This window comes from Betta splendens, chromosome 13 (genome assembly GCF_900634795.4).
Source record: "Betta splendens chromosome 13, fBetSpl5.4, whole genome shotgun sequence".
NCBI lineage: Eukaryota > Metazoa > Chordata > Actinopteri > Anabantiformes > Osphronemidae > Betta > Betta splendens.
In genome coordinates this window covers 13955043-13978252 of record NC_040893.2, presented here as the reverse complement: position 1 = coordinate 13978252, position 23210 = coordinate 13955043, and the positions used below count along the sequence as shown (strand labels likewise).

At 44.1% G+C, this 23210-nt stretch overlaps 3 protein-coding genes across 15 annotated transcripts in view; 1 reads left to right on the top strand and 2 right to left on the bottom strand.

The window, feature by feature from the left end:
- Positions 1 to 2096, bottom strand: part of LOC114868566 (uncharacterized) — an 8068-nt gene extending 5972 nt beyond the window's left edge. For 6 of the 10 annotated variants that reach the window (XM_055513950.1, XM_055513956.1, XM_055513957.1 and 3 more), the window contains exons 1-3: positions 1961 to 2096; positions 778 to 861; positions 187 to 299 (exon numbers count right to left, since the gene is read on the bottom strand). In XM_055513950.1, coding sequence (XP_055369925.1) covers positions 187 to 208 — 22 coding nt within the window. In that variant the 5' untranslated portion in view covers positions 209 to 299; positions 778 to 861; positions 1961 to 2096. Of the gene's footprint in view, positions 1 to 186; positions 300 to 777; positions 862 to 1956 lie in introns of all 10 variants that reach the window. The other 4 variants (XM_055513951.1, XM_055513953.1, XM_055513952.1 and 1 more) reach the window with 4 other exon arrangements.
- Positions 1978 to 5638, top strand: tp53i13 (tumor protein p53 inducible protein 13). 2 transcript variants are annotated; one of them, XM_029172274.3, is made up of 9 exons: positions 1978 to 2112; positions 2209 to 2286; positions 2385 to 2420; positions 2515 to 2573; positions 2684 to 2762; positions 2840 to 2968; positions 3062 to 3265; positions 3370 to 4138; positions 4233 to 5638. In XM_029172274.3, the coding sequence occupies exons 1-9, from the start codon at positions 1987 to 1989 to the stop codon at positions 4337 to 4339; spliced, it is 1587 nt and encodes a 528-aa protein (XP_029028107.1). In that variant the 5' UTR covers positions 1978 to 1986; the 3' UTR covers positions 4340 to 5638. The 2 variants fall into 2 exon arrangements, with proteins under 2 accessions (XP_029028107.1, XP_029028105.1); XM_029172272.3 differs by having other exon boundaries at positions 2209 to 2292.
- git1 (G protein-coupled receptor kinase interacting ArfGAP 1) lies at positions 5380 to 23072 on the bottom strand. 3 transcript variants are annotated; one of them, XM_029172267.3, is made up of 22 exons: positions 22706 to 22821; positions 22338 to 22605; positions 18894 to 19027; positions 18600 to 18712; positions 18083 to 18188; positions 17558 to 17644; positions 17303 to 17433; positions 17095 to 17189; positions 16958 to 17000; positions 16468 to 16494; positions 15822 to 15870; positions 15466 to 15538; positions 14807 to 14904; positions 13986 to 14097; positions 13775 to 13899; positions 12756 to 12908; positions 11534 to 11884; positions 10350 to 10430; positions 10093 to 10169; positions 9488 to 9661; positions 9078 to 9141; positions 5380 to 8972 (listed from the first exon to the last, which is right to left on the bottom strand). In XM_029172267.3, the coding sequence occupies exons 2-22, from the start codon at positions 22387 to 22389 to the stop codon at positions 8757 to 8759; spliced, it is 2361 nt and encodes a 786-aa protein (XP_029028100.1). In that variant the 5' UTR covers positions 22390 to 22605; positions 22706 to 22821; the 3' UTR covers positions 5380 to 8756. The 3 variants fall into 3 exon arrangements, with proteins under 3 accessions (XP_029028100.1, XP_029028099.1, XP_029028101.1); XM_029172266.3 differs by lacking the exon at positions 16468 to 16494 and having other exon boundaries at positions 22338 to 23072; XM_029172268.3 differs by lacking the exon at positions 11534 to 11884 and having other exon boundaries at positions 22338 to 23062.
- Between the last annotated feature and the right edge of the window lie 138 nt (positions 23073 to 23210).

The window sequence follows — 23210 nt, the reverse complement described above, 5'->3', positions numbered from 1 at the left end:
AATATACAACCAACCGGTAATAAAATAAAATGGCTCCATATGTGTTTTAAATAGGTGATCTGCCTATACCCTGAGGTAACTGTTGTACTGGCACGAGTACAAATTTAATCATCACACCTATATCAAACAACAAGAACCGTAAGAAAATAATTGCTATACAGGTTATAATAAAAAAAAGTTGGGTACCTGTGGGGACAGTTGCCTCCATTCAGACCCAGATGTGTACTCCTCCTAGGGACCCCGGTCTTGTCTGGCAGACTCACCTGTGCAGTGACAAGGTTTTCCGCCTTACAGCTACACTTTTAAAGATGGAAAAATAGTCACACTGTCAAATTCAAAACAACATCCCTTCACAAATTTCAAAATAAAGTTCTGTTTGGAATAATAAATTAAATTCTGAAAAAATCAGTGCCTGCCACATAATTAACGCGGCATAACCACTTATAATTTATAACTTTATACATTGTCATGCAACAACTTGAATCATCTAGTGACTATTCTAGTCAGATTTACTTTGAAAGAAAACATTTCCATGATGCAATGTTGTGGCTTTACAACTTCTTATTTGAAATATGCAGTTGGTCCTAAATTCGCTAAACAATAGCCATTTTTATATATGTAGGCTGAAGAAAGCAATTCTTGCTGTAAATATGTTAGAGATCTTGTCAGAGAATGCTCAAGTTTAGATGCTTGCAGTGTAGATTATTTTTGTTTCTGCATGTCACATTAATTTCGCAAATATGCAAAAAGGTGAAAAGTTATGTATAAAACATCTACCTTACTTATTGTTGTAAATTTTTATTTTAAGTTGAAGGGACAACATGTAGAAACTGCACCATCAGGTAATGCATCTTCCAGTGCCTACAGCAGGATGACAAAGCTTTTTAGTAGTTCTGCTGGTTTCTGTAGAAAGTGATTTATCTTATTACATGACAGTTTGTTTATAATGCGTATATGCATGAATAGAAGGTTAATCTATCATAATGACCCAAAGTTGCACAATCGTTTTCTGTTCATGAAACTACACCATTTGGAAATTTCCACTAGGAAGGCAAAGGTTCAGTAATGCACAAGATTGACTGGTCTACCTGTACCAACAGGTAATATGTGTTTCAGTGCTTTAGGTGGTGACAAGGTCCGCTGGTATGGGACTAAAGTTGTGCTTTAGTTTGCAGAATCTGGCAGGCCTTAAACCAAATGTCAGGATCCCCTCAGTGAAATGTACTCTTTCCCTTATTTCGAGGAGATCATGAGCGGTTCTGATCCGACTTGTTTGGAGAGATAGTTTCTCTCTCTTTTATATTAAACCTGTAGTACTCAGGTAATAAGCACCTGTTAGACAATGAGCGCTGCTGTGTCGCCTCCCGGAGGACGATCAAAGCGTAAAGGACGGCGTCGGCACTGAACACACAACTTTCTTCTTGTCCATCCGGCTTCCGTATATTCAAGTTATACACCAACACTAGCGTAATACCGGAAATCATCATTTTTAAAGAAATAAAAATATATGTTTAAAATTAATAAAAAATAAAACAAATATTAAGCACACATACTATGTAAAATAATATATTCATCAATTCGTGTAGAACAAGACAAAGATAATATATTATTTCCGCCGATTAATATAACAGACAAAGTTGGATTTATTTGCTTTATTTTGAAACGACTTAGCTCCTTAGTAATATTGCCGGTAACTTGGTCGGTTTGTGTCACAAAGCGGCGAATTAATGGAGTTCTGAAGCCCTTTTAGTTTCTTGTTGCGTGTATAACAACCACTAGTTAATTTTTGAGCGCTGCCTTTGACCTTTGAGCTAAGCTAACGTTAGCCTAGCACGGGCTACGGGCTAACGCTTCCTTTTTACAGACATTCCCGCTGCGACGCTGTGGGGAAGAAAATGCGCGTTGGGAAAAGTCGCGTCTGAGCTGCGGAGCCGACGGGGAGCCATGGCCACTCACTCACACTTTGACGCCTGAGCGGCCGCCACCATGCCGGGCCAGAGCTCGTCGTCCCCGCAGCTGACGGTGACCGTGCTGGCCGCGCTGTGGGTCAGCTTGGGTCGGTGCGGCGGCGCCTCCGAGTCCGCGAGGCCGGCGGGATGCGACAGCGGGAAGGTGCCGTTTACGTGCACGTTAGCGTGTTTTTAAGCACTGTTTGAGAAGTTCGTGCGGTTCCGGCTGACTCGGGTTTCTTGTCTGTGTGCGAGGCAGCTGTCCCTGGACGTGGACCTGCCCGCGGCTGCGGCTTATTGGGACTGTCCAGTATCGACCTGGCCGGAGTCCACTCAGGTACCGGTGCGTTCACGGTCACCATCATTGCACTTCACAGTGTTGTAATGCACTGATGTCACAGGGAAGTAACGTGTACATGTGGCACTGCTCTACAGAAACAAGCCAGTGTTGACACATTGCACGATGCCCAGGTCAGTAACCAGCAAACGGCTTCTTTCACCTTTGACCTAAATAACGCCCAAATTAAACGTTTTCCCTTTTAACTGCAGTTTGTTGTCATTGCAGCCAGCCAGGCAGCTCTGTATGGACACACGCATTTCCTACAGCCACACGATTCCCAGCAGGTACTGATGTGTAAACAAAAGTACAATCAACTTCACTGTGTGCTCTGTGGTGTTGTCATCCTGTCAACAGGAGAAACTGAGGGTGTTGTGTGTCTGTGTTCACGCTGTAGTGGAGCGTACAGACCAGTCATGGCCCAGAGTGGAGAGTACCTGTACTGTCCTCCTCAGCGGTGGCTCAACAACTTGCACGTGAGTTGCACATTGAGGTTCTCTTGATAAAACACGCCTGTGACAGACAGTGCAGAGCGTCTGGGTGCATTTTCCAGCATGGCGGGACGGTGCTTCTCTACCACCCCTGTTCTCCTCCCCGGGAGCGTCTCTCTCTGTCCGCCCTGGCTCGCTCCTGCCTGCGAGGCTACGTCGTCACTCCACACCCACAGCTCAGACCGCGCGCGGTAAAGCACCTGCATTTATCGCACGTTCTACCACAAATGCTTTAGAATGCTTGAGCGGGTGTTACTGTACCAACACCTATTGGATGTGTTCAGCCGATAGCCTTGGTGTCCTGGGGCCGCACCTTAGAACTGTCGACCGCGGCGTCTTTGGATGTTTGTGTTTGGCTGGAAGCGACAACAAGCACAGAGATGAATTTAGATGAGGAAATGCACCGTCGGAGCTACAACCTGCTGTTGGTCTGGCCAGCGGAGCAGCGGCAGCTCACACATTGGGAGAAAAACTCAACCCATGTTAAGGTTTGGAGACCAAACTCGTGACTGTTCTGACTGTTTTTACCCACATTCTGTCAGCTTCTATTAGTTTTCTGTCCTTCTAAGTCGCGGTTACTGTAAATCCCCAGGCGTCTCTGAGGCGATGCTGTGAACGAACTATCTCCTCTCTGCTGAACGGAGAGATGGCGACGGAGCCAGAGGCGGACATGGAGAAGAAAAGCTCAAACCACATGAAAGATGAGGCCAAAAGCAGACACATAAGAGCAGCAATAAGAGAAACAAAGGGAAACCTGAAGGATGAGAATGAAAGCAGAAGGAAGGAGGAAGTACAGAACACGCTTGGACAATTGGCAAATATTACTGCAGATCTGAACGATGAAGCACCCGCCGTTAGAGATGGAGGCCCAGACTTACTCAAACAATCAGATAAGGCTTCTGATAAACACAGTGTGAAACAGAACAACTCTAAAGCCATAAGCAGTAAAGACGATGCGGCCAAGAGCAAGGTGGGGGATAATGAAGTAATAGAGGTAAAAGAGAGGGAACTGGAACAAAAGCAAACACACAAACGTGAAAATACTGGCTCGGATTCTTCAGCCCAGCCACAGCCACAGCCCGACCAAAAGACGCCACGGTACATGCCCAACAGACCGAACTGCGGCGGCTGCAGAGCAGGCGAACCCTGCGAGTGCTCCAACGAGGCCCGTCCTGCTGGTGTGGCCAAGGGCTTTCCAAGGACCCCCAGAACAGACGAGGCCGTGTGGGCAGCGGGCGCACTGGGCTTCCTGCTCGTCCTGCTCACACTGTCGGTGCTTCACACTCGCCTGTACCGCCACTGGAGGACCATGCCCAGCCTTTACTGGCACGATCCACGCCAGGACTACGACAGCGTGGCAGGTAGGGGGGATCAAATGGGGCTCGGCTGCATTTCATGCCTCGTTTTCACGCCCGCCTTTGTAAATCTCTCTCCCTTACCGTGCTCGTCTTTCAGATGTGATCCGCAGGAGGCTGAGAATTGCGAAAAGGAGACGTAAACGGGGCAGAAGACAGGAGTGTGTTCTCTTGCCCAGCTCGTCCAGCTCAGACGAACCTGTGTAAACAGCTCGTGCATGTTGATGCATGTGGATGAGAAGTCTGAAGTGAGAATAGAAAATGCGTTGTACCCTGTTTACATAACTGTCCTGTATTTATAGTGTGTCATCCTCCTGGATCAGCATGGCCGCTCAGACATGTTAGTGGATAGTGGCTGTAGCTGAGGAACAGCACCACACACAGCAGCCAAAGCATTACTTTAAACCTATATCCAGTTAATGGAACATCAAGTTATCTGATTATATATTTTTGTGAATTGTTTAGAATGAGTGCAGGTTTGTAGCAATTAAGTGAAGGAATTCACGGAAGAAAGGGAGAAAACCTTTTAACCATCTATAATAAGATTTAAGTATTTCAAAAGCACAAGAAATTGATTTCTTACCCATTAACACTCACTGATCACATTACTAGTCACACCTTGGAGACCTAATTCAATTCAGTACGGCAGCTCTCTACACAATCATAATAACTCTTCTAACCTAATATTGATACACCTATAGTTGGGTCTGTACAAATAAAATACAATGGACAAAATGTACAGTAAAATTTATCTTAAAGATAACCGTAAAAAAAATACAGGACCAACGTGACAAACACCAAAGAATCTTTACAAAAGAATCAAACACTATGACAGATTATGAAGGCTGAGAGATTGTATTGTGTATATTTGTACAGCTTCGTATGACACATTTGTGCATTGTCTCTTACACAGCGCTCCATATTTACAACCCTTGCTCCCACGTTTGTCGCCCTTAGGTTTGTTTTTAACAAAAATTTTTTAAAAGTAAGATTTTTTATATTTGCCATGATTTTGTAAATCTAATAGTTGCCGTTTTAGGCAACACATGCAGTTTGTCAGTAAATGGTACAAATATGAACTGAACAGAAGCATGAGTCGACCTGACTGCAACACAAAATAATGAGCAAACTTGGAGATTGGAAGTTTGCAAATGAAGCTTGACATTAAACCGTTTGAATTTACAAAGGAAAAACCTCAGCAACTCTCATTTATGTATGAATTCATGAAGAAAATGCAGACAATCCCATGACAATTAACTTGTTTTATTATTTTATTACAAATGTACAGCTTATGAGTTTCCATTACGATTTACCTTTAAGTCATTGTTTTCTCTACTTTATACAGTTTTTAACGTCTTCTGTTAAAAGATAACTCCCCCATCTCCCAACGTGTAGAGCTGTGAAGAAACAGGGACAGCAACAGTACAGGCCACGGTGCACTGCCAACGCATGAAAACCAGTAAATGTGAATTTACTCACTATAAATGCAATGTTTGTACCTGTCAAGGGCTTGGTCCAAATGATTAGTGTTGAAGGCGTGCACGTGTTCAGTGTTTTAATGTATGTGCTGAACCCTGGACATGATGGAGGCGTGATGATAAAGTGACATGAACAGACGGAGGCATTCAACATTCACACTAGAGGCACCCAATGTAGTGTCCACTGACGGGAAAGGACCAGGCCATGTGCGTTTTAGACCCTCCTCCCACCAATGTGAGATGACTGTAGCGCTAAACCAAAGTGAGCTTCAGACTGTTCCTGGCCCCGTCCCTACATCCTGCACCTTTTGTACTTTAGGATCTCTGCAAGGGTGCAGAGCATAAGGTAGATCCCACTACACCCAGCTGGTGTTTGAAAATAGTGCAACTAAGACCACACCAGCAAACTGTTCACTTCCTGTGACATATAAAATATCTAGAGGTTGAATGAAGACTTGGTGAACAGGACCTGCAGCATGAAGCTCACTTAGGCCAACAAATAGACATAAATATTACAAACATAAACCTAACATATAGCTTAATATAAAATATAGCGCGAAAATATATGTTCATATATGGCTCTAGTCTATAACTTGGGTGATCATGATTGAAGGGACAGACCCCCATGTGTTTGTGTTTCTCTTGGATCAGCAGTCAGTACATCACTGTAGCTCAGCTTGTCGAACAGGAGATGATGATGTGCAAAGGCATTCGATATTAAACAATCATACATTTCAAAAGTCATCAAGACATGATTCGTTTGGACAGGGAACAGAGAAACCGCTCCAACCTCCCCCCAACAGAGATATGCACAACTGTGTGAGACTGAGGAACACTGACAGTCTGACACCTCGGGTGATGATCAGACGTGAAAAACTAAAGAGGAACAAAGCAGACTGGGAACAGATGAAGGTGGTCTAGCATCAATATTTCAAAGTGTTTGGTGTCAATTATGGGGAAATAGCTCCCTCTTAAAAGCTGAAGATGTACAGTAATGGCTATTTGAAGGATGTTAAAATGAGGTTTGGTTAATCAAATGTTGATGTGCAGAGAAAAACGATGCAATAACCAGCTAGAAAAGCTACTGAAAAATGAGCTGCAGGATAAGTGAAAATGCTTCGAGTTCATCAGCCCTAAAAAAGCACCTACGAACTACTTCAGATTCTATCTGCTCACATCAGATCGGACCACATTTGTTCGGCACAGTAAGAGATTCAAACGTACAGTAAGCTGAGTGCGGTATCTGTAAAAAGAAAACATTTTGTTCCCAATGACGTCTCCCACTGGAAAAGCTCAGAGACAGTGGAGGAGAAATAGGTTCTGTGACCCGCATCAGCAGGCTGTGACAGAATCAACCAGAAAACAGAACGGGAGCTTGATTGTGCTTGCCACACAGTCTGAAGAGTGAAAATAACACACGGCAAACAAAATCGCGCCCGTTTGAGGTGGATGGAACGACGCAGTGAGGATTCCTCAGCGCGCGTACAGTAACTCCAGGTTGATGGGCCTAGTTCTTTCTACGTGTCCATTTAAAGCTGCAACATGTCACTATGTTGTTTCAACTGTGACCATTTGCTAACGCGCATGTCAATGCCCGTGCTGTGTAATGCAAGCGTCCAGGACAGCACTCGCTGTGCAGGTAGCTTAGTGTGTTAAAGCAACACTGGAGGGTTACTTCCTCATCGACAAACTGGACCTAAGAGTGCACTCCATTTCATCACCCTTCGATTGGCACAGCAGACATGAATATGGGATTGATTGTGAGATGATTCCACTGGCTTCTGTTAAATGAGGCAAATAGTAGGATAAATCAAGCTTCTAAAAGGATACATGAACTCTGATCCACATCCTGTAGCAACGCACAGAGAGTCTCTCGGCCTGACAGGAAATCAAGCCAAAGACAAATCCCTCTCCTTCGCCCTCTTTGACAACTGTTCCATCTCTTGGCCACAGGACATTTCACAACAAGACGACAAAGACCCTCGAGTGTCACTCAGAAATGGAGTGCTTGTGAAAGGCTGAGGGATGTTTCACAGGTTATTTTTAAGTGTACGCTCATTTTAGATCCCAGTAAGATGTTAAAGCACACACCTCCCACTCCCACTAAATGAGAATCGTTTGAGACAATGAAATAAACATACAAACAATTAAATCAAGATGACAGTCTGTAAAAATGTCAATACAAAAAAAACAATAGGCATGATAAACAACAATAACTCAATTATTCCAGTGTAATTGTTTTGTTTGTGTAAGTCAGTTATGTTTCTCCTCAGAGGTGCAGACCAAACCAATCTGCATATTCAAAAGGACAAGGAAAAAAAAAAGACATGAAAACATGCCAGATCATGCTGTGCATCGCCATCAACAGAGGGGGTGACAGGTGGAGAAAAGACAAAACCCATCTGCGTAGCCGGTGCATTAGGTGTAGGATGAGAGCTAGATGGGTCTCACTGGAACCAGTAGCTCATCCTGTTTGGGACAGAACAGGCCAGAGATGGGCCTCGTGACTGTCTGAAGAGAAAGAGAGGCTCAAAGGAAACTAGAGGAGAAACGTCCTGACTCTGTAAAGGGCAAAACAAAGAGGGAGAAATAGTGTGGGATATGTTCTTCTGTCTGCTTTACTGTCTTGCAAACAACACCTCCCTTCCCAGGTTGGGCCAACGGGGAGAGAAAGGTATCATGAGTGACAGGTAGGAATAAATAAAGTGGTAAGATCCCAGGATCCAGTTCGCTGTACATCGCCACCTTTGTTTTTCATGTCTGCTTATCACAAATTAAGAGGTTTTCTGTACACATTGAATTCCAACAGTTTTTCCTGCTTCAGGTTGTAGTCTCCATCTTGGACCCGTCCTTCCCTACTTTCTCTTCCACATTTCAAATTTGCAGTGTCAGTCCTCTGTAGTGTTTCTCCTCAACTTTTATTTCTTCTCAAGCATTTTTCAAACTTCTCTGTAGTGTCTTCCTGTCTTTACCGCAGCCATCTTTGTCTTAGCCACTTCCCGTCCTTCGTCCTTTCACTTACGCTGTCCTGTTGTTATCCCTCTTCCTTCCTCTCCTTGAGGCCCATCCCTGCTTCGTCCATTAATACACTGATCCGTTCTCTTCCCCTCTTTCCTCTCCATCCAACTATTCATGCATTTTGCAGGTCACTGTTTCTTCTCACGAGTGGTAATCGTGACCAGTTGCTTTGCAGCCTTGGCAATGTCATAGGCGCACTGGATGACCTGCTGAGTGAGGAGCTGATAGTCCACTGCGGGTGCCCCAGGCTCTGAGGGTGCGGCCTTACGGCACTCCACTTGCAAACGTGAGGCACTGGAAGCCAACAGCCGGAGCGAGCAGTGGACTGCATCCAACGCTGGGCGCTATGAAGGAATGAAGACGGTTAAAAGTCAAGTCAGTAGTTTGGGAAAATGCAGGATAATAGAACATTTGAGGGGAAAAAGAAGCATTAAGAGCAGACAGCTTACTTTAGGGAAGAGCGAGGCCATCTCAGATACAGCAGCGTGGATCTTCTCAGAACACGGAACAAAGCTGAGAAATAGAAAAGTTGAGGAGGTTCATTTTTAAACAAGATTTCCGATTAAAAATTAGGTTTAAAACTGCAGAACTGAAACTGAAAATGAATGAAAAAGGAAACCTTTGGTTTGTTCCGAAACCATTTATAGTGGCTGTAACTCTTTATAATAATAGACCTGTAAAAATAATGCACCCCTCTAGTAACCATGGTAACACACTAGTCAGCAAATAGAGTGCAGTGATTACTGTGACTGACAAGGGTTTCACATGTCACATCGGTTCTTATGAGGCAGGATGGGAAACATTTACATGGGTCGATTGACATGTACTGCTCTCAGTAACACGTGTGTCCTTCACTAACCTGTCGTGTTTGAACTCCTGAGCAGCTCTGAGCAGCTCCTGGATGTTTTTGGTCACTTGCTCAGTCTTGAGTATGACATCCTCTGTGCAGGGAAGAGTGGGGTCCGGCTCCCCAACTTCACCACCCCCCCCCTCGGACTCCCCACGACCTTCTTCCTCGCTGCTGCGGCCCATACTGGAAAACACAATGACATTTCAATATCACATGCACTAAAGAAGAATGTTGCAGTCTCTCAATCCTTCAGTCAGTCTATTAGTATATTTGCAGTTCTGAGTATTAACATAAATTTGCAAACGTTTAACGATTTGAGATCAAATGGTTAATATTAATATATTCTCACAACTTTGGATGTTTACACTTATTTTTCATGGGGTTCTACGTGTAATTCTACAATAAAAAGTGTAGTACAGGCAAAACCTTCTATTTGATACTTTATAATCATCATTAATAGAGATTAAATCTCACACACACACACACACACACACACACACACACACACACACACACACACACACACACACACACACACACACACACACACACACACACACACACACACACACACACACACACACACACACACAGTGTAGTGCAGTGAGCCTGACCTTAGAGAGACGTCATACGTTTGTGTGTTGTCATAGTCACTGTCCGTGCCACTACCGTGTTTCTCTGGTTTAGGCACCTGAGGGAGGGAAGCACAGCATTGTCCATGGCATTATTACATTATTACATTACCTCTGTGCTACTGCAGAGTAACTGTAATTATACCCAAAAAGTTTAAACTTTTAAAGTTAAATAAGGCACTTATCTTATTATCTTAGCTCAAGAACATCCCTAGAAACAGATGAGGCTGCAAACTCACCATATATCTGCCCATCTCTGTAGATCCAGACAGATGCTGACCCCCATACGACACAGGACCTCCTGTACTACCCTTTCTTACCTGTGAAGAGAGGGTAAGACATGGATGGAGAGAGGAAGACAGAAATTCAGGGGGAGATGTCAGGAGAAAAAGATGAAGGGAAATTAGCGGAAAGAGATGAATGAAGAAATAGGGAAATAGGAGTGTGAGACAGAGAGGTGTTTTAATAAAAAGCGCCACATAAACTCGGAAGTACTACATGCCTTTATAGTTACTATTTAAAGTGAAACAATGTCAACTAAAGTACTCTGTGAGAAACAGAAAAAAACTGACGATACACATACTGTGAACTAACGTTGATCTTCAGTATTAGAATGTTTAATAAGCTGAAGTGAAGCACAGTGTGAGTGAGTCCTACATTTGAAGATGAAATGGCAACAATGCAACAGACAGACAGAATGCTTACATCCAGAGGATGCACGGCTGCACTGCAGTGAGAAAGGTACAGACAGGTGAAGACACAGACAAACAAAACAGACAAACAAGTAAATCTTTGTGTGAAGACTGAATCAGTAACCGCCCTATAGTCTATGGAGTGTGACAGTAGCAGCCAGTGGTTGTGTATTTGCTTACTGTAGCGTCATAGAGGTACATGCTACAGTATGCTGCTTTATGCTCTGAATGGTCACTTAGTTGAGCATTATTAACCCTTTCAGCAGAAAATAAACAACTGATTATGGTTAGACAAACATCCACTTTGCTTAATGTTTGGGGAATCTGATCCTAGTGTCTACAGATTAAGAAGCTGCAAAGCAGCACCTGACTTGATAGGACAGGGAAATGATTGCAAGCCAAAGGGTGCAGAGCAAGCTGGAGATCAGAGCCTCAGAGCTGTTGTCAGAACCAGACAGACAACTGTGCATTTCCCATCCTTCTCCTTGAGGTCACATGTTACCCATTAAGCAGCAAAAATAGACTGGGATCATATTAATGTTGCCGCATTACTTAATAGCGATCATGCATAATGGGACCTTTCAAAGAGAATGATGAAGAAACTGAGATGCAGAAAGAGAAAAAGTCAAAGAGAGATGAGGCGGGCTGTCATCCTTCAATAAAATCAAAAGGAGCCAATCGGGGCCATCAAAAAGACGGGAGTAGAAGGCTGAGCAGGGTTTCTAACTTACACTGGGTGTGTTGAGTGGCTGCAGGCGGGCTGCCAGGGAGTCCAGAGCTGGGGGACCATGGGCTGTGGGGTTGGGGGCCGCACCGGGCTCGTACATTGAAAATGCCTGGCGGTCCCTTCGGTGAGGGTGGGAGTGGGGGGTGACTGAGGAGGGCACTGAGAGCCCAGGGGAGTCCACTCCGGCCCCAAACCCACCCATACCTCCTCCACCGATTACTCCTCGCATCATACCCCCTTGCCAATGCGCTCCCACCCCTCCTGCTCCGGCAGGGACCCCTACCCCATGGCCAACTGTCCCCCCAGCCTGCTGGCTGCCCCGCAGCACACTGTTCTCAGTCTGCATCCGCGTGATCTATAGGAAAGGAGGAAGGGAGCAGGGAGAGATGAAAGGATGAAGGGTGGGACATGGGAGGGGTGAAGGGGAGGGAGTGGGTGTCAACTGAATGGTCAAAGACAAGCATCCATAATTATAAGCACAGTAATTTAAAATAAAATCAACACTGAGGGTGGGGGGTCTGCAGTAAGATCACTTTAATCAGGGTTCAGGTCTGTGGGAAGGGTGGAAGGCTACATGCCTGTATATACTGTATATACACACACTTTGCTTTATGCGAGTCAGTGTGGGAGAATGGATGCACCTGCAACGCTGCACCTCTGACAACCATCTAATTTGGCATCATGCTCTGTTATTTGAATAGGCCGTGTTTTGTTGTACAAAGGCATGTTTTCCTCAACTCTTCGCTAGACAGAACAAATGAATGGATCATGGGTCACATAAATTCACGCAGGCAGCCACTAATGAATACACTGAGCTAATGACAATGACTCCCAAGACTCCCAGTGTGGTGACAATGAGCAGCAAATGAGCACCATCGAAAATCAGACTAACAACGCAGGAGGAATGGCTATTTGTAGCATGTTCAATCCTTATGACAGTGACATCTGCTTCTGAATAACTGAGAAACTGTCACTGAATTCAACACAGTGCAGAAAAAGGCATCAGATACAAAGATTCACTTGCTCCTCAATCATTCTGTCCTCCTCCTGTCTGAATTGATGGTTCTTTCCTGTCTTGTCAACACGTCTCTGTCAGTTTTGTGAATGTTCTTCAGTACATCCTCTGTTTTCTTGGCCATCATCTCCTATCTGACTTTACAGTGTCTCTATTAAAGGCCCTGAATTCCTGACCGTCCTTGCTTTCTTTCCCCTTTCGTATTCCCTACCTCCTTCTGGAGCCTCCGGAGCTCCTCGCTCAGATTGTTGTTGACCTTCATCAGCTGCTGCACCTTGGCTTCTGACGAGGCCAGGGCCTTCTTCACTTCCAAATACTCCTGCAATGTGATGGGACCGTCTGACAGGTCTGAAGAGTCCATACTCTGGAGTGACAGGAAATTCAAGCATGTGATTAAATCAGTCAAAAGACAAAACAATAGATGAAAAGTGCAGTACAGCGACGCCAAAAAAAAGCTAGGAACCATATCTTACAAATGTAGTTTTTATGCCAAGGTAATGAGGAGGCTGTAAAGTATGAATTCAAAGCTCTCTGTCTTGATATAAACAAAGCTCGCTTCTGTATGAGGCTGGGCTGCAGCCCACATTGCTTCAGTTGATCACCCACATGCAGTGTAAACAGTACAGCCTTAGTTCTGCCTCTCAGTGTGCACTCCACCCCCACTTCCTGTGACCCTGGAGCATGCTCAAGCTCATTCCTACATCACTCCCCACAACTCAACAGTCATACACTAGCTTTTTGTTTATGTTTCTACCTCCACCTACTGCTGCATATGTAAATTGCTCAACTTCTTGCAATAAATACCACCATAAAACTGAACAAAGAGCCATTTGAAACCATAGGACAGTTAATCACATGTGCATTGCTAAATGATGAATGCACATTTTTTGGAGTTTGGAGCCGGGGATGGAAAATCTGACTTGTGGTTTTGTCCAATGAGATCAACAAGTCCACATGACAAAAAAAAGATATCTACTAGTTTAGCTGCTGTTTACCTTTTGTTTATACCACTCCCACTCCAGCTCTACTTCTCACCATCTCCTTCTTTTCTCCCTCCACACACACACACACACTCTCAACAATAGCAATATAAGCAATAGCTGATGATGTCAGTGAGGAGAAATGAGGTAGTCCACAAAGCATGATGGGACAAGCAGTCCTAGACTAAGAAAAAGCACTGCTAACATACGACAAGCAAAACATGTGAACTGCTAAATTGCTAGCTGCTACCTTTGCACGGTTAGTGCGCTGTGTGTTGTTGTTGTTCTGTGTGTTCAGCTCGCTGTCCGTGTCTTCATCAGAAGCTACGCTGTCGTAATCATGCTGGTCGTCATCAATGCCCAGATCTAAGGGATCTGAGAAAGGTCAGGAATCATTCTTAGAATCATTCAGTGTTTAAATATAAAACATTTTAGCCCTTGTCTTGCTAGCAGTGTCTCACCAGTAGGGCTGCTGAGACCTTTTCCCTGCTGTCTCCTTTTGGCGTCACTCAGGATGTCGATTATGAGCGTGGCAAACTCCCGAGCATTGAAACGGGCCAGCTTCTGGCGGCCCTGAGAGGAGGAGCGTTAAAAAAGACCAAGGCGACAATCAACAGTTTATTGTTTTAACACATGCACACACTTGCATGGCTGTCTGAAGTTCTGTGAAAACCTCTACGAGTTCTATCTTAAGTTGTGTAGAATACAAAAACAATCCAGCCCACATTCAGTGGTTCACTGCCTGTGTAAATGCTGTGGTCAACGGCCATGAGCTGTGGAAAAACACAGTCACACAGATTCACTAAACTTTACACAACCCCTAGAGGGCTCACACATTCACAAAGGGAAATAACTAAATCAAAATAATTATTAAAGATAAGTCTGTTTTAATAGAAATCCCAGTTGGGTCTGAGCAAATGTAAGGATGTGGGTGTAAAGGTTGTGTGTGCTTGTATTAAAAGTCAGTGTTTAGACAAAAGGATAAGAAGAAACTATGTGAGAGGAAATGTGGGATTTTTCTCTCTCCCAATGAGTGTGGCTAAGAAGAGAGCAAACACAGCTGTATTATATCTTCTATTCTTGAATATCACCCCATGACAATTTTATACTAATCCCCCCACCCACTCATCCTGATCAGGGCATCAGCAGGCTTTATCGTTTGTTTGTTCTTTTACCTTTCACCAGATTATTTGTATATACAAGTACCTGATGATTGTGACAATATTAGGTGTACACCAGCTTGGATTAGGTGCACTGTTTGTATAAGTGTGTATTTGTTTACCTGGTTGCGGGTGGCAGAGTATTCTGGATTGACTGGCAGGAAAGGCACCGCACTGCGCTCTGTTACCAGAGTGCTGTGGTTTTGGGTCGTAAGCCACACTGGAGAAAAAGAAGAAGCAAGAAATAAACTTGCGTGTTTCTGCCAGGTCATCTTGTCTGGAACCGCCCACAAAGAAAGACAGGTATACAGTACAGCAAAACAGTTGATCAAATCAAAGCTAATTCCACCCCGAGGTGCATAGTCACTGGGCCGTCCCACTGCGTGTGGTTAAATGCGTGCATGTGTGTTCTTGCCACTTACCTGCGTTGCTTCTGTCAGAAAGCTACTTATACAGAGTGAAAGAGAGAAGAAAAGAGGGAAGGCGAAGGAGCAAGTAAGGAGGAGAGTGACTGAAGAATTTCTGAGCCACTTCCTCACGCAGTCTCTCCTCCTCCTTCCCTCCCTCCCTCACTCACTCCTCTCGGCCTTCCTCTTAAACAGTCATCTTTTCTTTCTCCTCACTCCGTGCACCAGGTTTCTCTCTTTCCCCACAACATCCCCTTTCGCCGAGTTCCCTTTTGCCCCTCTACTTGATGCAACTAACCAAATCTATCATAGAGGTTTTCTGTTTCTATAAAGTGAAAAAAGCAACGGTTACTGTGTCTGTGCACGAGGCTCACCTGCATCATTCTCCCTGCGATCCACCTCATCATAGACGTCCATCGCTAGCTCCTCAAACAGTCGATTATTGAGCTGCCACACACACAAACAAATTGACTCCACGATACATTAATGGGTGTATTTATGCATGCAATGTACATCACGCTGGGCGTTTTCCTGACATCCAATTATTTTCAATCAAACATTTACTGAAAGCCTCAGAGTCACAGTTGGTAACTAACACTCTTCTCATGATAAGAACTGACCACTAGCTTTTAGTTTTGGATTTGTAACAGTCTGTGTGGGTGAACAGACAGCCTTGGAAAGAACAAATTATTATTTTGGCTAGGAAGAAATATTATTTAGGCCAACTCACCGCTTGGAGCTTCTTCTTAGCTGCCTTGGCAAGTTCTGAGAGGTCCAAACTTGAAAATAAAGATATTGAGACAGGCATCACTAAGATGTAGTAGAATAAAGACACAGGGGGAAAGCGAGGGTAAAAGATGTGAAGATGGTGAAGAAATCAAGAGATGAAGAGCGAAAAAAGAAATGGAGAGAAGGAGAATGCATTGGAGGTGGGATGAGCTGGATTTTAGATGGTTCAAAATAATTTAAAGTGATGGTCAATACTTTTTTTGTATATGTTATGAACATGAAAACTAATCTATATATGTTACCATTTACTTGTGTGTTCATGGCCAAATATGATGAATAATAAATAAACTTGTTGTTGTTGTTTTAATCTAATGTTTGTCATTTGTAGGCTTCCTGCAATGTGAATGTAGTTACAGAAAGCCTTCCTAATAGTTTCAGTTTTTGTGTCATTTATTCCACAGAACCAAGTGCCTCTTTATTTCTTTAGAAATAAGTTGAAGGCCTGATCGCCCCACTGTCAAGGCAGTGAAGCAGAGTTTTGATGTATAATAGGGTCATGCTTAACAGATGGGACAGCAAATATGGGATTAAGATGAATATAGGGTTTCTGTGAAAAAAATACAAGGAATTTAAGAAAGTAAAGATACCTCTGGGTTGGGCACTTAGGACGAGCTCTGGCTCCACCAAGCGCAGCGAAAAGGAGAGAACAGAGAACGAGTGAAAAAAGGGAAGGTCCAGACAGAGCGGTAGAGAAGCCATATCCAAAAAGCTTAACTTGTTATTACTGAGAGAAACCATTCACCAGAAGAGAATAGGTGCAAGTGAAGTTACTGAAGATGGCATCTCAGAATTTAAGATCATTGACCATTACTTGTTGTCAAATGATCCTCGTTACCTCTAATAGCTTTGACAGTGCTGCCAAAAGCTCATTAATAACTCCTCTGTTGGATGGGGTGACATATACTAGGGTGCCATCATCTGGTCAAAATACTAAATTGCATCAGTATCAATTAATTCACGAGAGAGATTGGAATAAAAAGGATTCCCAGATGAAAGGTGGGTTAGGTAGCGTGAGTGGTTTTTGTGCAGTGGAAGCACAGCACGCTCGCTCCAGTAGGATGTTGATAGGGTCCATACCTGTCTGCCATCTGAGGGATGATATAATGGCCATTCTTGTGATCTAGGATGATAACAGGGGAGTTAAAAACTGGACACAAGTTACCACACGGGTTAACAGCTACGTCTAAAAGCAGGTGAGGTGACTGATGGCTTACCTGGACGCCGTCCACATAGGTAAAAGGCCAGCCTGTCCGTCAGCTCATACTGACACTCTACTAGCCGCTCTGCTAACTCTATATGGCCCGCTTGCCTGGAAGACAAAAAATGTACTAAATAAAATTGTTTAGACAGCTAAAGTTTTTAACCATGTTCAAAACTCCAAACGCCCCCTCATTTTACAGTTTTTTCCAGCTGTCTTACTACCTAGCATAATCCATAGGTGTGCGTCCATTGATGTCAGGTGCTCCGGGGTCTGCACCATACACTACTAGCAGCTCAGCCTGTAAAATCTGGCCTGCCTTGGCTGCAACGTGGAGCGGGGTAGTGCCCTTTTCCTGGAGGGTAAGGAATAAAAGAAGAGTCAGCAAAAGAGGCCAGGCTGCACTAAAGAGAATATGAAAGCAGTGTGGCTAATTTATCAGAGGAACATGTCAGTAAGTAGATGTTTTTATTCCTGACCGGGTGGAAGAAGTTGGCCTGAGCTCCGAGGGACAGGAGCCGAAGACACGTCTCTAAACTTCCTGTCCGCACGCTGGAGTGAAGTTGCTAAAGGAGAACAGACAAATAGGAGAGAGAAAGAGAGAAATATGGAAAGTAGAGAGATTAAAAGTCACAAGGAGACCCCAAACAGGCACTATCCTCTTATTAGCCTGCTGAAGCACAGCAGCACCATTACTATATCCTGTCGTTCATAACACGTGCCAGGGGGGTTTCATCCGTCAGTGTGCATGTGAGTACACACACACACACACACACACACACACACACACACACACACACACACACACACACACACACACACACACACACACACACACACACACACACACGTGCATGAGTATGCATAGTTTCCTGCTGATATTCTATAAATAAAACATCCTTTGTGTCGACACATGCTGTTCTGCAATGTGGTTATATCCGTATGGCTAATTACCCTAATTTCATAATGTCACGCCCTGGTGCTGGGAAATATTGAGCCCTCACCTTGCTGAGGTCCTTAGTAGTGACGCCATCATCATCACGGCAGGGCAGCTTGTGCACAAAGGCCAGCATCTGATATTTGGCTCTAATGAACTCTGATTTAGTGGGGCTGCACAGGAAGTGGAGGAGAGATCGTTATGAAAAGAGTTAACGTGACATTAACGTGAGGACAAAACATGGGCCACAGCCCATCACGTCGATGAGTTACCAGACCTTGACGGAATTAAAGCCATCCGACGTGTAAATTCAGTTTAGATTTCATTAAAAAGTCTAATTAAGGTTGTGCACGGTTCAAAGGACATCTACCATTTAAACCAAGAACGACAAAACTGTGCTGACAGGTTTTATTCAACTATGCAGAAAGGGGAGCATGAATTGGAAAGTGCATGGAGGCAAAAAGGAACAACTGAGTGAGATGACTGTTCACTACTGAAAAGACACACAATCAATAAGGTTATATAAAAATATTACCCAGCAAATGTTTGGCTGCAGGAGGTGGTGAGTGATAGCAGGGACTTACTGGACTTTGTCCTGGGGGTTGGGTTTCCTACGACCACTCTGTACCTGAGCAGGGTCCAGGAGGCTGTGTTCCCATATGGAGTTAGCCCCATTACTGGCCAAGGTCTGAACCATCTGAAAGTTTGAGAAGAAAATTAAAATTCTCGAACAGAAAATGTAAAAGTTTTTTGGCCCTTTAGCGTTGCGTCAAACTTCAGGTGGGATTTGGGGTTATAGGCTCCGCATTTGTTTTAGTTTTTCCAGCAAATCCCTTGCTTTTATGTGCTTTTCCCTGTTCTTTATTTGTCAGCCTTACCTGCAGCAATGAGGGAGGCCAACCGCTGTGCCTCAGGTGCTTCACTATAGAGATGTGACGGCCTAAGCTGCGATGGACTGAACAGCATTCGTCACAGATCAGGACCCCTCGGTTGATACTGGTCCAGCCCGGGTCTGAAACACACACATGAATGGTGTCACATGCTTCGAGAGCTAACTCCCCTTCCTACAAAAAAGCCGTACAACAAACAGCAGTGTTGTGTGGGGTCTAAATTACAGTTTACTCAAAGAATATGTGTTTTATCAACACTTCTGCTCTGTCTAGACTTCATTCCAGGTCAGGGAATGCTTTAGTACTCTGTTCTGGGTTGTTAATACGCAGTAGGAATATACAGATATGTCCATGAACTTAAAACCAGAATGATCCTTTGATACAAAGAATTGTCATTGCCTCTATGAAGAAGGTGATATGTCTAATTGTAAACTGAGCACTTTTGGAAACGTAATGCTGACTTTTTCTTAACTAATTTTTCATAATGGACATTTTCGATATTTTGTCACAGCACAGTTTCACAAAGAGAAGACTCGTGACTCATCAGCCAGCTTTTGGAAACTGTTTTAGCTACAGATGGAAGAATTTATGTGGGAGGACTACACACTAATACGCACACTGTTTATTCCATATGCTGGAGTTGTAATCGTATTTGCTAAATTGTTAGCCCAGCTTTGACAAGTACCAATAACAGTAAAGGGCTACATTTAACCCAGTGATACACAAAGTGGTAGAAAACATTGTTCAGTAAGTACTTTAATCCACTACGTGTTACAGAAGCAGTATTTTTCCTGTGCCAGTCTGTATGTGGAGAGGAAAACTTATTTTTACCAACTAAGCCAAGTACATGACACATATATAGTGTCACACAGGAATAGATGTATGGGCTAGGACACCAGCAGACTAGTCTACAGTCTGGGTCATGTTTTTGCCCTCAGGAGCATGATGTGATGAGAAGCTCACAACTAACACAATTACACACTTGCGGGCACATGCTGCAAACACAAACACACACTCACTGTGTGCATTTGTCACTCTCTCAGACTGGGATAAAACTGCTTAGGCTTAGAGCATTAATGGAGCCAAAATAGTCCATCATCAGATGAACTGCCATGCGGTAAGTCGTCCTGCCTGCAGGAAAAAGTAGCAGCAAATGCAAAATGCCTTTGATAAGAGCTATAGCCTAGTTTAGAACAGAAGCCCATAAGCTTTAAAGACTGGACTGCTGCAATTTAATTCCTTAATCTGTATAATAAATATAAAAACTCCCACAGGCTAAGCTATCTGCTCTGCTTGCTGGATCAATATGAGGTTACACCATTAAGCCATTAGCATTGGATAGACTATTGGCAGTGGGATATTGTCCAAATCTGCAGCATGACATAATTTAGCCAAAACGTGTCCTAAGTCATCAATAAAGAAGTGGCATTTCTTTCTATAACTGTTACTAGAGCCTGCATAACAATACATATTAAAAGGGGCATTTACATGAACGACATAAAGACAATTAAGAAAGTTTCCACTCTGAAAGTTGAATCATATTTGGTTCAGATTTCACAGTATAGAGACACGTAGCTCTAAACTATTTAGGTTCCAAGGAGCATAATAGCGTTTCAGCTGGAGCTGACGTTCATTCATACATCACGCAAAAACTGTGCATGTACTTATTTAACCCTAACGAAATGCTCTTGATGCTTGCACAACAGTTCCACTTTCTTAAACAACTGCATGCATTCAGTATCATGACAACACAATTCTTTGTTCCTAGAAACCATGCAGATCGCCATGGTATGGCATTAAAGCTCGGACTAGGAGCAGTACTCCTTTAAATTATCCCCCAGTGTGACACAAAGCTGTGTAGCAGGGAGGTGGCCTGTCACCAGTGCCTAGATCAGCGTTTTGAACACACCGCATGTGTGTGCATGTCTTTGTAAGTAAGGAGGGGCTGCATGCTGAGAAGTGATGGGAGAAGAAATGTATGACCAGTCCGAAAACATATAAAATTGTGATTTGTTGTTAATTGTGTAAGTTGTGGAACCTGTGTATGTACACTACTGTTTAACAGGCAGTTTGTTTAATTCAAAATGCATCTTAATTCAGATGGCCGGGACTGTTCATGATGTAGCTAGAAAAATAACTTAGAGGACAGAAGGGCACTCAAACTATATGCACAGTCCACGGCAGCAGCAGGGAATAGGTGTAGATCATAAATTTGATGTAACGTGTAGCCAGCAGGATTTTGAGCAGCGAGTCGGACCCTAAAGCTGACAGATACACACTGCTATCAAGGGAAGCAGCTGTGAAGAGAGCAGCTGTAGTAATGCATGTACATGGGTGAATGCAAGTAACACACACACACACACACACACACACACACACACACACACACACACACACACACACACACACACACACACACACACGGTAATCAAGTGCTTCAAATCAAACCCAACATGAGGGCATGTGAGGCTGCATAAGCCAGATTGTTCTGACATCATTTCTCCATTAGCTCCAAAGCAACCGAGGCAGATATAGCGAGAATCGTACATTGCTTACTGTTTGATTAGCAGAAGCTAATAAATGTAATACTCTTTAACTTTTCTTTTTTTATAATGTTCAACTTTAGGATAAATCAGTTTAAAGATTAGTGAGGCATTCTAGTGCATTTGCACCCACAGATTCGTTTGTTTGGACTAAAACATAAAAAACGAAATCTTAAAAGTAAGCAAACAAACAAAAAACAAATGAATGAATCGTAGTGAAGTTTATCAGCCTGGAAATTAATACAATATTGTTGTTGACACCGTTAAACGACTGACGCGTTGGCTGAATCGGCTCAGCAATAACTTGCCGTTTAGCAAAAGTTAGCTAACGTCGCAGCTAAGCTAACGATGTTAGCCGGGCACAATCACTGAAAAACACAACGGGCCGTGACAACAGCAATAGAACGCATGTGAAACATCAAATCGGTATCGTTTGATATTTTAGCAGGTGCCAGATAAACGTCCACTAAGTAATACAATTAGCTAAAATCAGACCAGCAGCCAGTTAGCCCGGCTAAGCTAACGCACCGAGAAGTCTGTCCCGGTCACGAAAATCAAAACAAACGTCGCTTGGAGTCAGAAAGCGACATAAACGTGACACTGGGATCCTCCACTGCAGCAAACAAGCTGCTCCCTCGCGTCCGAGCTGCACAAATGCGGCGCTGCTCGTCCAGCAGCTGACTCGAGCGGCTAGCAGCTAACGATAACACGCCTATTTTTTCACTGTTTATTTGGGGCCTACGCGCCGCTTGGGCGCCCTGGCCGTTTTCCTGCCGCGCCGAGCCGCTGACAGTGACAGCGGGCTCGGCCCCGCGCTCCCACCGCGGCGTCCTCCCGACGCATTGTTCCTCTCCACCGGCCAATCTTTATTTATTTCCCCGCTCCCTACCTGGCGCACTGCAGTCGGCGCAGACTTCTGTCCTTTGCAGCTTTCTGGACATCTCCAAAGTGGCTGGAGTCGCGTCGTGGATGTCGGCGGTGATGTGGTTGTTCGCCCTGTCCCCCCCGAGCTGCCGACCGACGTCTGCCGTCAACCGATGCGGCCCCTGAATCCCCGGAAGCCGGGCGGTGCGGTCGGCTTCCCCGGCCAGCTGACGGTTGAATTTCCCGTTAGTTCCTGCGGTCCCTTCGCCCACGCTCGCCGCCGAATCCCGAGTCTAGAGCCAAGTGGCGTGTGCGTAACAAATCCGGATGTTTGCATGAGTCCTCATTTTGGAATAAGTGGTAAATCTGTTCGCTGCATTGGCCGAAACCCACCGAGAGACGGCAGCTCTTCACCTGCCAGCTTCCGCGCACACACCCTGCAGCCCGCAGCCTACCTGCCCTACGGAGGGGCAGGGAGAGGGGGCAAACGCGCCGAGGGGCCAGGAAGCCGCTGACCACAATCAGTGACGTGACCAAAGTTCATTCCCCACGTTATTATCCAGCCCTGTTGATCTCGATCTACTGATCTGAACAGAAACATTAGGATTGCTATGAATTCATAAACCATAAAATTTTGTTAATTCATTCTTTTCATTCTTAGAAAAAGGCTCTGTTTACGCACTAAATAAAAACACATAGCTCTTCAAATCTACATAGATAGTATTTATTAGAAGTAAAAGTAGTATATGCATATAAATTATGTTTATTCTAAACACAAAGTTAAAGATTAGCATTTAAATGATTGACTCTAATATTTCCACTCAGTGCTGTGTCGGCTTTACTCCCCCTATAATGCAAATTTATGAAGGTGCGATTCCATTTCTAGCATCGGTGCGTG

Coding starts and splice junctions, on each gene's coding strand:
- tp53i13 (XM_029172272.3), top strand. CDS start 1,987: ATGCCGGGCCAGAGCTCGTCGTCCCCGCAGCTGACGGTGACCGTGCTG. Junction 2,763..2,839: donor GGTGGCTCAACAACTTGCAC/GTGAGTTGCACA, acceptor TGCATTTTCCAG/CATGGCGGGACGGTGCTTCT. Junction 3,266..3,369: donor AAAACTCAACCCATGTTAAG/GTTTGGAGACCA, acceptor GTAAATCCCCAG/GCGTCTCTGAGGCGATGCTG.
- git1 (XM_029172267.3), bottom strand. CDS start 22,389: ATGTCCAGAAAGCTGCAAAGGACAGAAGTCTGCGCCGACTGCAGTGCG. Junction 19,028..22,337: donor CGCCGACTGCAGTGCGCCAG/GTAGGGAGCGGG, acceptor TGTGTGTTTCAG/ACCCGGGCTGGACCAGTATC. Junction 12,909..13,774: donor AGCGCACTAACCGTGCAAAG/GTAGCAGCTAGC, acceptor CTGTCACTCCAG/AGTATGGACTCTTCAGACCT.